At 41.9% G+C, this 16,292-nt stretch overlaps 1 protein-coding gene across 2 annotated transcripts in view; it reads left to right on the plus strand.

Annotated features, from left to right (window-relative positions):
• Positions 1 to 16,292, plus strand: part of LOC144797636 (aldo-keto reductase family 1 member B1-like) — a 375,986-nt gene that overhangs the window by 168,627 nt on the left and 191,067 nt on the right. For both annotated transcript variants that reach the window (XM_078668370.1, XM_078668448.1), the window contains exon 6: positions 9,992 to 10,098. In XM_078668370.1, coding sequence (XP_078524496.1) covers positions 9,992 to 10,098 — 107 coding nt within the window. The remainder of the gene's footprint in view (positions 1 to 9,991; positions 10,099 to 16,292) is intronic.

Raw genomic sequence — 16,292 nt, forward strand, 5'->3', positions numbered from 1 at the left:
GTCGCTAGATGAGGGGCGGAAAAACAAATATACCGCATCGTCAAAATCTTTAGCGTCTATGAGGGTTGTCAAAGTGAACCAATGGTTTCTGTAGATACAACTGTCCTTTTCTACTTGATTATCACAATGAAACCAGATAGAGACATCATCCCGGGATATTCTTAGCATTTTTTTAACCTTCTCCACGAAGATCAGAATCGTTTTGATTAATGACTATTCCCAATCCTTGAGCAACTAACACTCTTTCTTCCATCAATTCCTGAACATATTTGGGTTATAATGGGTGGGGATTTTAATTGTCAGTATGAACCACTGAATGGATGGATGACTGACAACTCAAGTGATGAAGATCTCCACTGGGCTATCCCGGAGCCAGACATCCCCCCAGTACATGCATGGTCCTCACTAGTGTTGCAAATGAATACTCTTATACTCAAACACTCCCTGAGAGCTTGCAATGGACGCACTAAATCAGATACAACAGGGCATCATACCTTTGATACCAGGGCAAACATCTATCATAGATTACATCTTGGTAGATTCTACATCATTGCACAGGGTGCTAGACTTCAATATTGTGCCCTGTATCGATAGTCACCACAATGCTCTTACACTAGAGGTTATCTCACCTTGTGACAAGAATGTGTCTGTACTATCATCACCAGCAGATCACAGGCTTCAACTGAGCAATTGCAGGAGGAGAGTGTGCTGGGGCGATTTTTGCCAATCTGAAGCCAAAATGGCTCTAGTATATCACACATCTATTCCGTTTCTTTTGACAGCGGAACATTTAACTGGGATTGATGTGGTTCCAAACTCACGTTCCGAAATATTTAATAACCATCAAAACCTAGTAAACAGTTTGGCCAATATATTCTACCCAGTCAAAAAAATGAAAGGGGTTGGAAGTTCAAGACATCCATAGTACAATGTAAGCTGCCATAAGGCCAAGTCAGATCTTATTGTCGCAATTAAAAAGAATGATAGGCCCTTGATTAGAGAGAAAAGGGTGCTACATATTAAAGCCATTTTTACAAGCAAAAAAAGATGAGAAAATGAGAAAGGGAATACCCTGTACAACGCCCTAAGTGAAAATGACATGCAAACTGTAACGGTAGCGGTAGGAAAGGGCAAGAGATGTGTCTTCGTTAACGGTGACTTTATTTTAGACAAGAGGTAGTCTGTGCAAGTTATGCGAGAGGACACTCTCCGTGGGGAACGACTTCGGTCCGTCCGCCTTCTCCTCCTTGAGACGTCTTCGGCCTTTGCTGTTCTGGTGGGGCTTCTCCGGTGTCTCGTCTCTATCGGCTCCATGATGCCAGGTCACGCTCGAGGCGGGGAGAAAAGGAGAGGACAAGTATCAGTCCAAGTGCCCTGAACTCTCAGTGCAGGGGCAGGGAGCGAGGGAAACACCAACCGTGTAACAGCTCGTATACGAGTGAGAGGAAAGGGTAGGTCAGTGCAGGGACGGGAACACTGGGAATACAACCAAGGGTAGTGGTCACGTTACGGACCCGCCCTTGCGTCCCATCCAACCCGCTATACGACCCCGTACCTCGCGGAGCCACACGCCTCCTCCTGGCGTGCGGCTGGGCGGCTCGTTTTGCCGTTGGCCTCCTGGCTCTCGTAGCGCCGATGGCTCCTCTCTCTCTGTCTGGATTCCCGTTGATGTTCGTTCGGTCAGCTCCTCTACTCTCGCTGCTCCTCCCAATGATCCGTCTTCCTCCTGCAACAACTCACTTGCCTCTTCTCCTCGATTCCAACGTCCTCCGGTGTACAAGCACACCTGATCCGGCCTCACCTCAGCTTTTGACGTGACGTCTGATTCCGCCCGCTCTCCCTCCTTCGTCCAGTTAAAGGAGCCGCACTCTTCGTCATCGGATGCCTGCCACGGCACGTCAGTCTGCCACCAGTCCTGCTGCTGATCGGGCGGCTGTAGAGACAAGAGGGGTGTGTCAAGGGTTCTGGGGGACTTTAACCGTTGGGGCAACGGGCTCCCCTGGTTACACAAACTTTCTGGAATATAGTGAACACTGGATCAGAGGAATCCAAAAGCGCAGTAGAATCCAACATAGCTTAGAGCAAATGTAGGATACATTTTCAATCACTATGGGTCTGAATCACAGAACTAACTTAAGACAAAATCCTAAACTTACTACTTTTAGAATTCACAGAAGTTAGGATTTTGTCTTAAGTTTGTCTTAAGACAGACTTAAGACAGACTTAAGTTAGGATTTTGTCTTAAGTCTGTCTTAAGTCTGTCTTAAGACAAACTTAAGAAAAAATCCTAACTTCTGTGAATACCAAAAGTAGTAAGTTTAGGACTTTGTCTTAAGTTAGGTCTGTGAATCGGGCCCTATATGTGAGGGATGTCGACGCAGATGTTCCAGTGGGCACCACTTCTATGTCACACAAAATAAATGCCCCACCCATCACTTTAAAAGAGACATCAGAGGCAGTACATAAGATTCTACCGTCCAAGGCCCCTGTGCTTGACAAGATCCCAAGCAATCTTTTTCGCTCTGAACCCGCCATTTGGATCCCCTACTTGTGCTCCTTGTTCAATGCCATACTCTGTGGAATGGCGATACCTACCACCTGGGCTGGGGACGAACTTATACCCATTTTTAAAAAGGGATCGCCACTCCTACCCGCAAATTACCGCCCAATTAGTCTAATTGACGTAAGTCAAAAATTATTTGCCCGCGTCCTTCTTGGACGGCTGCAGAGCTGGATGGATGAGCACAAGGTACTCATGGGCATATTATCAAGGACCGATGTTAAAATTTTCACAGTTTTATCATCAGGAAACTGCCGATAAAAGGAGGATAATGGGCTTGATAATACGCGCTTGTTAATTCCCATAGAAGCCCATGTTGTGGTGTTAATTTGGGCTTCTATGGGAATTAACAAGGGCGTATTATCAAGCCCCTTATCGCCGTTTTATCTGCAGTTTCCTGCCGATAAAATGGCGATAATTTTAACACCAGTCCTTGATAATATGCCCCTTAGTCCCCTCCAAGCTGGGTTTTGAGCCAAGATTTCAACAATTGATCACATTTTAGCCTCCAAATGTTATACTGGAAGTGTGTACTTCTAGAGGGTGGCAGCCTCTACCTGATTTTTGCGGACCTTAAGTCCGCATTTGATCTGGTCCCAAGGAGGAAACTGTGGGCACTCCTGTTGGATTTGGGCATCCCACCCTATCTTTGTCATTTGTTGGAACGCCTCCACCAAGGGAATTATGCCCAAATCAGGTATGGGAAAAATGGCGACCTAACTGCTCAATTGCCGGTAGAAAGAAGTGTACGCCAAGGTTGCGTTCTGGCCCAACACTCTTTTGTCTTTTTATTAACAGCCTAGTTGAGTCACATACCGCAGAGCTAGACATTGATGCCCCCAAACTTGCGAACCGCAAAATTCTGGCGATGATGTTCGTGCATGATACCCTTCTTCTGTCTAAATCAACCATGGCAATCCAGAAGACCCTTAACAATTTTCATTCTTTCTGCAGAAACCGAGGCTTGGAAATCAACCTACAAAAAACTAAATATATGGTCTTCAATGCAAGTACTAGTCCTCGTCCAAATCCCTGTTTAGACGGAAAACCACTAGAGAAGGTCTCCATCTTTGAGTATCTTGGCATCACGCTTACAGAAAAACTGGAGTGGGGAGCGCAAATGCAGAGGGCAAGGCTAAACCTAGCACAATCTACGGGGGGCTAACTAAGGTATATAGAAGCTGTTCCCAAGAAAGTCCTAGTCCTACAGTTGAAATCTACAAAGTACAGGCCAGGGTTGCTGCTCTTTATGGTGTTGAAATCTGGGGCCATCGCCCCCACTGGGCTCCTTGGTAAACTCTGAGAAATCTTTTGCTAGGAAACTCCTTGGTCTTCCCCCAGCTCCCCCCTTATACCACTCAGAATGGACCTGGGGATTAGATCAATTTCTGATTTCAGACCCATTTTATTCTGGCATCGTCTCTGGAGCACCCCTGAACTGTCAGTCTATAGAGATGAGCTAAGTGAAGTGCTGAGGCTTCAAGGTGCGGGCAAGCTCGCCTGGCTTGTACACATTAGGAATACCCGCGTTGCAATAGGGAGCGGTAACCTGTGGGCCAATGCAGAAAAAACCTGCCTTGCTATGCACAGCAATACCCTGGTGGAGAGCTATAGGGAATACAAACTAATTCAGGCCACAGGGAATCCCCAGGTCGGTTGTTTAACACTCAAGTTTCTACAAGTAAAAGACCACTACAGTCTAGAACCAGTCTTGGATGATATCCAGCCAATCTTGGCCAAACAATTATGTCTTCAGTTCAGACACTGGGTGCTCGCACTGCGGCATTTACTAGTAAGTGGGCCGACACATCTGATCGGGGTTGCCCAGCTTGTAGCAATATATAGGAGACAGACATTCATGTATTTTTTATTTGCCATGGTTATAAAAAGGCAAGGACACGCTGGCTCTGCCAGATATGTAGAAATTTGGGAGTTAGACACTGTAGAGAGGCATACAGGTTATTGAAATATGACACACACCCATCTATTGTGTTTTCTGTCTCCCGTTTTTTATTCTCAATGTGGTGTGTTCGTAGTGCCATTTTAAAGTTATCTCCCTAGTGTGGGCCAATACACTGTATCACACTTTCCACAAGGGGCCCAGTTTCTAGTTTCTTATTGGTATCTTTGTAAATTGTAAGTAACCATTCTATAATTGTTTTAAGAAAACTTTTTAACTATATTGTTCAAAATAGATATTGACCATTGCTGCTTTGCAGGATTGTCTATTGTTGTTAGGTGAGATTATGGCCACGCTCCACCTATATATGGGTCCTTTATGAATTTAATATTTTAGATAATGTATTAATCTTCAAGATGGCCCGTAGGATGCACAAGCACTTTAATAGTTCGTAGTTTGTCTATATGATGTACAAACATTTTATGACTGTTCTAACTAAACAACAATGTGGGGCTGTGGCCTGAAGCAGAAGGAAAATGGAGCCATGATCCCCTAGAGTGGCCGCATGATGCACAAGCACTTCATCCTCATCTCACCTAAACAATAATTTGGGCTGTGGTGCAAGTTAGAAGGCCAAATAAGATGACAATGGATTTTGATCATAATACATGTTTTTATTCTCCTGGTTGGCGTTTTTTCCAAGGCAATAGTTATGATAACGCTATGAATGAAAAGTTACTTTTTAGCATTTTTTTAACTAAATGTAATGTAGTCTTTTTATTTGTGCTTTTATGGCCATTTTTGGTTGAAATAAAGATTTCTGATGATGATAATGATGATTTTATCTTGGTATCAACCCTCCTCTTGAATTAACCACAGGATTTACCATCTTGGTTAGTATACATAGTGATCACAACCCTTTGTGTGTTTATCTTAGTGGGCCCTTATAGGCTCATAGAGGGGGGCTGGGGACAGCCAGGTAGTGAGTTCAAAGGATGGTGGAAGAAGGTTAAATTTGGCCCCATATACTCTCTGAGGCATTTTATGAATCATTTACCATCATGTGTGCTCTGCTAAAATAAGTGATTTCCTCAATGCCCCCACACGGCGACCCTTTATTCAGGTCCCTAGATGGTTTGATTCTTATTGTTCCCGGGCAGCCAGGAAGTTGAAGAAGCATTAAGTAAGAGCCCAAGAGATTACACGCTAGTTAGAACCTGTTGAAGGGAGTATAAGACAGAATTGGCCAGACGCAGGGCTATGCTAAATGAGGATGTCTGGAGGGAGTTAATTGAGGTTAGCACTTTTAGGAATAGCTCTACGTTTTGGAGTATAATAAATAGCTCCTTTCAGAATGAAGATGTAAGAAATGCGATGGGTGCCCAAATTACAGAGGAGGATAGGGTGCTTCACTTCGAAACTATGTTCTAGTATCCCCCTAATATATATATATATATATATAGTTCATATGGTTGTGAGGCAGGGACTTCTGGACTGGTTTTAAAGGTAGAAGAGGTTAAGAAAGGTATTGTTGGGCTATTAAGCAATAAATTCCCGGGTCCTGGCGGTATTCCGTCGGATCTTAATAAATCCGACCTACATTTTTGGGCACCCGTCCTCACAGCAATTATGAACCAGCGGTAAAATCAGGTCCCCCTGAATCATGGGCCACTTCCACCATAGTGCCAGTTTTTAAAAGAGGTAACAGAGATATCACTCATTGCTATAGACCAATATCGTTGCTGGATTCTGTGGTTAAGATGGTGGGCCGAGTTCTTCTAGGTAGGCTGACAAGCTGGGCAGAGGACTACAATATTTTAATGGACATCCTGTATGGGTTCCGTCATGGGCGGTCTACCGTAGCCAATTGCCTTACCCTATTCATGATGCTCATAAATACACAGTTGCTCGACCCTGTACCATCTATTTGGCTTTCATGTATCTGTCATCCCCGTTTGATCATGTGAATAGGGCTAAATTCCGGCAGATCATGCTGGCCATCGGGGTGGATGGCAAAATTGTTTGTTTTTTGGAGGACATCCACAAAGCAACAAAGGCTCAGGTAAGATTTTCTCAAGACCTTAGGGTCTCCTGCCATTTTACAATAAAAAGAGGAGTACGCCAAGGGTGTATTTTAGCCCCTTTTCTGTTTAATTTGTATATTAATAATCTGATTTTTTTTTATTGTAACCCAAGGTAGATGACCCCCAGGTGGGTCAGCGTGGAAGGCCAGTTTTATTGTATGTGGATGACGTGGTCCTCATGTCTAGGACATCAAGAGGGCTGCAATTATTGCTCAACTCTTTTTCCTCTTTTATGGTGGATTTGGATCTGTCAATAAATTACTCCAAATCCTACGTGGTGCAGGTGGGACCTCGCCCTAGAAAGCTTTATCGATTTAGGGTTGTATCTGCTCAGGTTCCCTGCACAGACGTCTTTTCATATTTAGGGGTCCTAATATATGACCAGATGGAATGTGGGCCACTAAAACGGAGAAAGAGGGGAGACTTGGTGAGCGTAAATTCAGCTGTTTTTAGTTTTTCCTCCAGATTAGCTAGGAGACAGATTGCAGCACCCTTGCAGCTATACCAGGCAAAATGCATTACTAAAGCCTCTTATGGTAGGGAAATATGGGGTCATGTTGATATCGACGAGTTACAACTGGCTGAGAATACCTTTTTGAAACGTCTTTAGGCATGCCCCAGGGAATCTCTAATATGGTGACACATGAAGAACTGGGGGTGTCCTATCATTCTGACCTGTTGATCAGAATGGTAATGTTGGTAATGTTTAACATTCCTTAAGTAAATTGATCTAGAAGGAGTGTATGGCTCTTGATTATGCTCATCATATTCCATGGCTTAACTATATAAAGAGCGGTTTTGAAATATTGGGAAGAGTTGAATTATTCACCAACCCAGACTTGGTGACCAAGATAGACCTGGTCTGGGTGCGGGAGTCTTTTTGTAGTGGGAGGAGACTAGAGAGGGAAGAGCGTGAGTTGAGGAAACCTAGGGGCCCATTAGGATGGCGGGCGGATTGCCCCCGCCATCCGCACCTATATTCCCCCCGCCATATTAGGATGGCGGGGGGACCGTGGCGGATGGAAAGACTGTCCGCTGCTTTTCCGCCCCGGTCGCAAGGTGACCGGGGCGGAAAAGGTTTAATATGGTGGCGGTGTCTAATAGACACCGCCAGCCATATTATGATGGGCTGCTGTGGATGCCTTTCCACGGCGGCGATGCCGCCACGGAAAGGCATGCGGCCTTCACTCTGGGGGCTCCCTGTGGGCCCCCAGAGTGAAGGAGAGGTGGGGGGTGCACATAGGGGGTGCCTGTGGTACACCCCTGCACCACGCGGTGTCTGCCGCTTTGTCTATACAAATGCATTGATGCATTTTAAGCATTGTGGCGGGCGGTGCTGAGAGCACCGCCCGCCACAATGCTAAAAATGCAGGATGTGCCTGCCACTGTGGCGGACACATCCTAATACCCCCCACGGGACCCCCGCCCTTATGGCGGGCGGTCCCAATCCCCGTGAGGATGGCGGGCGGGCAAAGTCCGACCGCCATCCTAATGACCCCCTTAGTGTTCGTAAATTCATTTTTCTGAAAACCATGCAATCGATAGATCCATATCTCCTGCGGCCTTTTAGCACCTATGAACGTTTTTTACTGACTAGGTTTCACTTTGATCTCTTCCACCTCCTGCTGGCAACGCCATGGGGGTGTAACAGAGACCAGATCCTAGAGTCCTTTGGCTGCGACTGTGAGTCTCCATAGGACATGCTTAATTTTTTTATATTTTGTAAGTTATATGTGACTCCCCTGAAAACTTTTATCATCCCTATTTTAAAAAGGTTGGAGTTTAAGCAGGTGCGACCAGCTTTTATTTATTTAAAATTGCTATCTGGTCACATTATTCTATTTGTTCTTAACTTTCTGAAATCAGCAGTGAAGCTTAGTGCCTGCAGTGATTAATTGATATTTCTTTTAAATGACGGCATAGTTCTCTATTAGGTATCCCGGTGATACACATAGGCTAGTTAGGGACATTGGGTTCATTTTCCCTTCTGCTCTTTACTACCAATGACTTACTGTATATGCACTTCATAATATATTTTTATGCATTGCATGAGATTTTTCGTTGAGATTTGTTATTTATGTGATTCCTGTACAAATACATTGTATCAGTACACTTTTTATACTTTGTATGGTTTTAGAATACTTTTATGGTTTTATGCAGAAACCGAATAAAGTGTGTTTGATGATGAACTATATAAACATTTGTAGGGATGCTAGTGTATCAAGCAAGGCTATATTCAAATTAGTACAATAAAATATCCAACATAGACCTTACCTGAACACTCTAAAGTTAAACAAGATTTACTACTCTAAAATAAGACACTGCCTTAGCTGTGGAGAAGTGAGCACAAATTGTATATGTATTCTGTGGTCCTGTAGTATAATAGCTGAATTCTGAAAGAGGATTATTATGACCAAGCAGCATCCCATCACGAAAACGCCTCTCAACTAACAGTCAAGCATGGAACTATTAATATATATATATATATACATATATATATATATATATATATATATATATATATATATATATATATATATATATATATATATATATATATATATATATATATATATATATATATATATATATACATATGTAGTAATATAGTCAAGATAGTAATAGTTTCTACATCCAAAGGCAGTCAAATGAGATGTAGGTTTATAACCATGGAAACCCTGCTGACTTTCCGCCGCTTAGCCATACACTTGCTACATCCCTTTAGCCCAATAGGGGAGGTCTGGGGAAAAATGACCTTATGCAATGGGCTCCTGCAGAAGAACCCCATATCAGGACTAGTAGAATTGACAAAAAAAGATTAAGAGGATTTAGAGAAGTGGATGGTCGTAGTTAAAATAACTGACATAGACTTTGACTGTAGACTACCTTGAATCCATGGTAGAATGCTGAAACCAAACCAAACTGAATCTATGGTAAAACCAAATCGCACATGGCCAGATATGAAAGGGTATGGAAATGACAAAAGGGGGAGGTAAGGAACTTGAAGAAGGGAGTCTCACTTCAATGACATTCTAGAATTAAAAATAGGAACTCCAATGGACGGGTAATGGAGCTGCAATCCAGGGCAGTCATAAATGATACATACTAAAGTAATGTAGTGCAAATAAGCGGAGTAGTAGGGGGCACATGTCCGAACCCCAGATAGACGGCATGACCAGAGAAGTGCTAATGCAAGCTTGATATAAATACATCATTTTATGGCTGAAAGACAGGTGAAGACTGAGAATATTTTGGTAAAGTTGTTAGGTAATGTATTGGCATGTACTTGATAAAAGAATAAATATAAGTAAAGATGTTATTACAGGGACTAAAGTTTCAGTGTGCTTTAACACCAAATGACTGTAAAATTCAGCATTGTTGAACCAGTGCTTCCCATGCTCATCTTCTACTAGCATAATGGTTGACTTGATTTATGTTTACTTTCAGGTTGAGTGCCACCCATACCTAACCCAGGTCAAGCTTGTGGAGTACTGCCAGTCTAAAGGCATTGCTGTGACCGCCTACAGACCCTTAGGCTGTCCTGGCAGACCATCGTGAGTATCCATCATTTTTATTTATTATGTTTATTTCATTGTATACTTTTAATTGACACTAAAATCTAGAACTTTCCATCAAATGATAAACGTTCTCAGTAAGTAACTTTTCAGAATCAAATGAATGAACCATGTGGAAGAAAAATATCTCTCCAAGCTCCAAGTCTACAACATGCTCATTAAGCAATAATGCGCAAACGTAAAGCAAGTTTGCAGCTCAGTGAGACCGAGCTTTGCCTGACCAAGCAACCAGCAACTGCGCTTCTAATGCTAACTCCGTCTCTAATTTCCTTCACTTTTATACATTTTCTTCACATATGAGGTTGAAGCAGCATACATGCGACAGAAATCAAAACTTTATATAACAGTACTAACAAGTGCCAAGGTTTATCAAGAGAATAACAAAAAAGGACCTTGAAAAGAGACACAACAATGAAGATCTCAGATGATGAGCTAGCTGAATTCAGTATCCATGCTTCATAGAGCAAGCATCGAAACCAAGGAAAGTATATCAGAGGCGAGAGAATACAAGCACATTAATATAAAAATTTAACTAACAGTATATCTCTTACAGTTTCTAGCGACCTGTATCTCCAATTGGAGGATTTTGTATCAACAATGTAAATGTGCATGCACTCCGATAACTGATATGCACTGTACCTTACAAGTAATGCCGTAAACAGCTAATAGATGACAGTAAGACGTTAAACATGTTATGTGTAAATGCATCACCAAAAGCAACTTAGGCTAACCACGCAACACTGGTGGATTTGTGGAAAAATAGCACCAAGAAAGCAAAACAAGCTGTTATCAATGACCAACTTCACAGCTCAGGAAAAGCAAATTACCCATAATTTACAAAACAAATGTATAAAAAATCTAGACACATCCCTTAAACCATTAAGTAAGAAGGATAAGACCAAAAAATCTAATAAAGCAAACATAAATAACACCTACAAAAACAGGACAACCCCTAAGACACCAAAGTTAATCCCATATTTACACACAGGTGGAATGAGTCTACCCATGAATTTATATCTCATAATACCGCAATTACTGAGAAGGCACTCTCAATGAGATTCTAACTACTCCCAGCTCAGAAGTAACTAATTCGGTCACTCCACTAAGGAAAACATTTTATCACATCACTTAAAATAGCTGCGTTATTGCTCAGATTTAAGGAAGAGTATGCCGATTGGTGGATGAGAATCTACAAAAGGGAGATTCAAAATATCCCAATGTTTTGACTCTCTTTCAACAAAAAGGTTATCATACAAAGGGGCACTGTTGTATCCTTAAAGGAACACAGGAGCTATTGATATACCATACAATGTAAACAGTGCAGTTCACATCACAATACACAACAACACTGCTATGTGACTTCTAATGCTGCAACTAAGAGAGACGAAGACTAGAGCTGGCTCCCATTAATGCTAGGGTCTAGTGTAAGCCAAAACACCTAGCGCACCAATTCGGAAAATAAGCAACAAGTTCATGTCCAAGCGTCATAACCATTTTATTGTGGAATGTCTATGGCTTAACAAAACAAAACAACACAGACATAACGTCTTTTATAGGAAAAGGGCACTTAGTGTATCTCCAGGAAACCAGGTGCAAAGACATGGTTCTTGTAACATTTTAGCAAGTGTTCTGAATACTAGCAGTATTATATAGTAAATATGGTAGACCATCAGAAGAATTGTCCATTAATATATCAACAGCCATTAAAGTCAATTTAAAGCCATTAAACTCTTCTCACTTCTTTCTAGCAGCTATATTTTAAAATATTGAAATAAACAAAAAATTGTACTACATCTTAGTAATTAGTACTCAATTAGAAATACACAACATAGATCAAAAGGCAGCTGTGAAGTAGTTCTTAGAAGAGATTGAGAAACGTGTGCATCATTATTCAGGGCTGGAAGTGATCATAACTGGGAATTTAATTTAATATTCCTCAACCATTTTCTGGGTATATCTGAAAGAAACTTTGTGTCCAACAGAGAGCCATTTTGACCCATCTGTAATCTGTCCTATTGTGTAAAGAAAAAGATGACTGTTTCACCTGTTTGTATGTAATATCCTTGGCATTGTGTGATAAATTTACAACATATGGAAGATGGCCTATTTTAGACTATACCTATCTCATTGCTCTATTTTTACACAATGTGTTGATTACTCAATTGTAGAAAGGTTGGACAGCCACCAGCCAACTGTAAGAACTCTAGATTTGTGTGAAAATGCGAGCTGATAAACTGCAATGTTAGTTACAATGGACTAAGGGGAGTAAAGATGGAACACAAGAAATGCAGGGAAGCTAACAGTATGGAAAGAGCAGTTAGTACACAGGCAGTAAAACACAGATTTCTAGGGTTTACAGTGCCTTTATAAAGGCCACCGGTTGTGGCTGAAAATGATCACTACAAGTAGAAATGCCAAGGGACAGCAACGTCCCTCTCACTGACAGGACAATACAAGCAGGGAGCAAGAAGTGGTTCACACAGGAATTAAAGACCTAAAAAGTAGAACAGAGGAAAATATTTGCAAAAAGTTTAAAGCCATTTATGAGAGAGGACTGTGGGAAGAAAAGAAGAATATATTTATAATCAATTCCAAGTCATCTTTAAGATCTCAAGGCTTTTTTTTATTTTCTTTATTGGTTTTCAGTCAACATAATACCAATACAGTTATACATCTTCAAGATATGGGTACAGTTCAAAACACATTGGCTATGCACACTGGAATCAGAGTTATATGAATTAGCAAAGGCAATACGCATTGCTTCAACAATCCTCGTTATATGAAAATTGAAAAAAGAAATGATTAGACTACTGCTTTTAGTGAGTTATACACGTGCTGCTAAGATCTCAAGACTTAAAGACCGAACCAATGTAGTGTAGCTCCTATATTCCCAATAGGTTTGGCGCATTGGAATAATGTATCCTATAGAAGTGACGTAGGACTTATGTCTACTAGGTCTCTATCGAATATATTAAACTTAATTGTGTGTGCCAGCTAGCTCAGAGGTCACTAGAAACTTTCTTGAATTCACAAGAAGGGATTAGTTTCTGACAACCGCATAAACATGACAACTTTGTTTCCCCAAGATAAAACTGATCTTCAGAGTCGTGGAAACAATAGATAGACATTTTACTCAGTCATTCGTGCATGCTTCGTTTCATCAGAGGTGCAGAGAAATAGAGAGACAGACGTTTGCAATAAAAGTGTTAATTGAACAGTTTTCTTTCTCACGCAGAAGAAATTAACTGCTACAATCGCGATACTGGCTGTAACGTATAATGCATACAGCAAGAAAAGTATTATAAAGTAATACTGTAAAAGCATGGTATGGTTTCTAAGCCATAAAATACATACATAAATAAATAAAGAGTAAAAGTACTCAACTGGTGCTTCTAAAATACGCCTACACCGATGTACCTAACCTAAGTCTAGTACGAGGGAAGAAGTAAGTGTGGTGTAGCATAAGTTTAGTGTTCTTTTGCCAAGAATCTATCCAAGATTTCTCTTAGGGTCTAATCAGCTCCGTACCTTGGTTATGAATGAAGGAGGTCAGTCTCAGGACTCGATTTCCAAACAACCCGCAAGGGTAGCTTGGAAACACTGGAGCTGGATTTCTCGGCAAGAGAAAAGACAGCGTCTCTCTTAGTGCGTCTCCTGGAGGGTCGGCTTCCTTCGGCACTTGCTGTAGCGAGATATGTCTGGCAAATAGATAGTCGAACTGCTCCAAACCACCGTGTGTTTGCTTGGGCAAGTGTGGGCATATTTATACCTTGAAGGTGCCGAATTTGACGTAAAGGTGGACATAATAACGTCATCAAAGAGTCTTAGTTCTTTGAAAACTCCATGAGTTCTTGGGCCAATCAATATTCAAGCAAGGGGAAGTCCCTAACTGCTGAAGCCGAGTTTTCCAAGAAATCGTTGTGGATTTTCAGGACTAGTGGAAGTAGCCATGCTGTATTTGGACTGCATGAGCTATGTCTAAATATGGTTATGATTTCTATGCCTATATAAGGACATGGTGATTTATACCTATATAAGGGCCTGAATCGGGAAAATTACACTAGGGTCCTAAAATGCTATACAACACCAAGTTTTGGAATTATATAAACCAAAATGATGATTATGAAAAAACTTAGAATGAAAACACTGTAAGTCTAGGAAATTGTGGGATAATTGCATCTTAAATATTTACAATGATGACAGGTTGGCCTTGGAATCTCATCTGCCCTCACACTGTGTTTGAAATACTTCCATAAAGATATTAAATATCAAGGAATCAATAGCAGTCACCTAATTGAAGCAGGGAGCACTAAAGACATGCTAAAGCATATCTAGGCAAAGCAGGGCTCGGGACCAAATTTAATCCAGAGCAGTCTGTTTTGCATTTCCCTTGAGGACTTCATTTTCAGTGGGTACTGTTGTACATTATTGTGTGGTTCCATTTTATGCCCTCTTTTTAAAAACAACTGCAATAGTTCAGATCCTTCTAGCTTCTACCATCTAATAGTGCTGTTAGAAATTGACGGCAAAGAATATACCAGGATACTACTAAAGGAACTTTAACAATGGGCAGAAGAAAAGAACATCATTCTCTTCTTCCAAATGAGTTTAACACATCCAATTGCAGCACTACGGATAATATTGTGACACTATCTTTTCTTGTAAAGGATGGGGTAGTACGTGCTACTACCTTGAATTTAGTTAGTGTTGAAGAAGGTTTGAAATGTCAGATGTGCTCCTGGGGTAATGTGTGCCGGTCAGGTACGTTCAATTATAGAGTGACTGATGCACCTCACGGATGTGAGTGTGTCTCCCTGGGCACAATCAAGACCTCGCAATTGAGGCTTTAATATTTAACCAAAATTGTATTCGCAAAGTTTTTAAGCAATACGATTTAGAGGAATACACTTCATTGATGTCTGGTTCATTTCCTTGTAACAAGTTTTATTCACTTATTCATAGGTGTTCATTTCCTCGTATTACAATATTTTCCCATTTATTCAGTCCAATGCATTTCGGGTTAGGAACCCTTCATCAGGGAAAAGCTAAAATGAACAATGATACTTTGAGAGAACAGAACTATATCATATCATAACTTATTATTCCTCTAAATCGTATTGCTTAAAAACTTTGCGAATACAATTTTGGTTAAAAATTAAAGCCTCAATTGCGAGGTCTTGATTGTGCCCAGGGAGACACACTCACATCCGTGAGGTGCAGCCGCCACACTATCTTTTCTTGCCCATCATGAAATAACTCAGAAACAAGCCCCTTTATTTGTGTGCCCCATTCAATATTCTCTTGCATGTGAGTTGATTTACTGATTCTGTGGAACAAACCGGCAGACTGGGGAATCCCCTGTAACAGGCTCCAGGTGTTTGGTGACATAGGATGCAGGACGTGCTGAGACCTGGAAACTGAAAATATGCATTTGTCGGGAAGCTATAGGAGCTGGGAGCCAGAAGAGGAGCTGATCCGCACTCGTGAGTTGAGAGAAACAGGAATGGGTGGTGAGGCTAGAGCTGCGGTTTTGCTCCGGCTCTGTGGAGACGGCTGGTGTTAGGCCAGTGTGGTTTGCGCAGCGGAGACGCCGCTCCCATATTCTTTCCTGTTTTGGTGGCATCAGAAGAAGCAGCAGGGGGAGGTGGAGCCAGAGCTCGAATGTTATTCAGTCGAGGCACAACCACTGTGGAGAGGAACCCGCGTGGAGAGAAGAGTGCGGCAGACCTGCTGAGTAAAAGCACCGGGAAAGGACCGTGAAGACAGGGGCAGTGTCTGAGTCCAGTGGTTGAGGAGCCCCCCCCTCACTCAGGCATCAGTGGTAACCAGGAACATGGCTTGAGGTGGACAGGCAGGTGTGGTAGAAGGGGCAGGTCAGCCGGTGTGCAGGGGGCGACATCCTGAAATTTGTGAGATCCAACCCTTCCTGAAGATCACCCGGAAACAGAGGTGAGCTACCGCCACATAAAAGAAGGGGGACGGACAAAGAATAAGTGGCCCAAGTGACAAATTAGTAAGGTGGCAGCAGATACAGAAACTCAAAATGCAGTATTCAAGCCCCAGTAGACTGTCCCCTCTGCCTCACCACCAGAGCAAATTGGGACAGTCAGGGTAAATTGCAAGCGGACAAACAGTGATCATGCCTTACCAACACTACCCAGTTTATAACCTTA

The sequence above is a fragment of the Lissotriton helveticus genome, chromosome 1_1 (assembly GCF_964261635.1).
Source record: "Lissotriton helveticus chromosome 1_1, aLisHel1.1, whole genome shotgun sequence".
In the NCBI taxonomy this organism is placed as follows: Eukaryota; Metazoa; Chordata; class Amphibia; order Caudata; family Salamandridae; genus Lissotriton; species Lissotriton helveticus.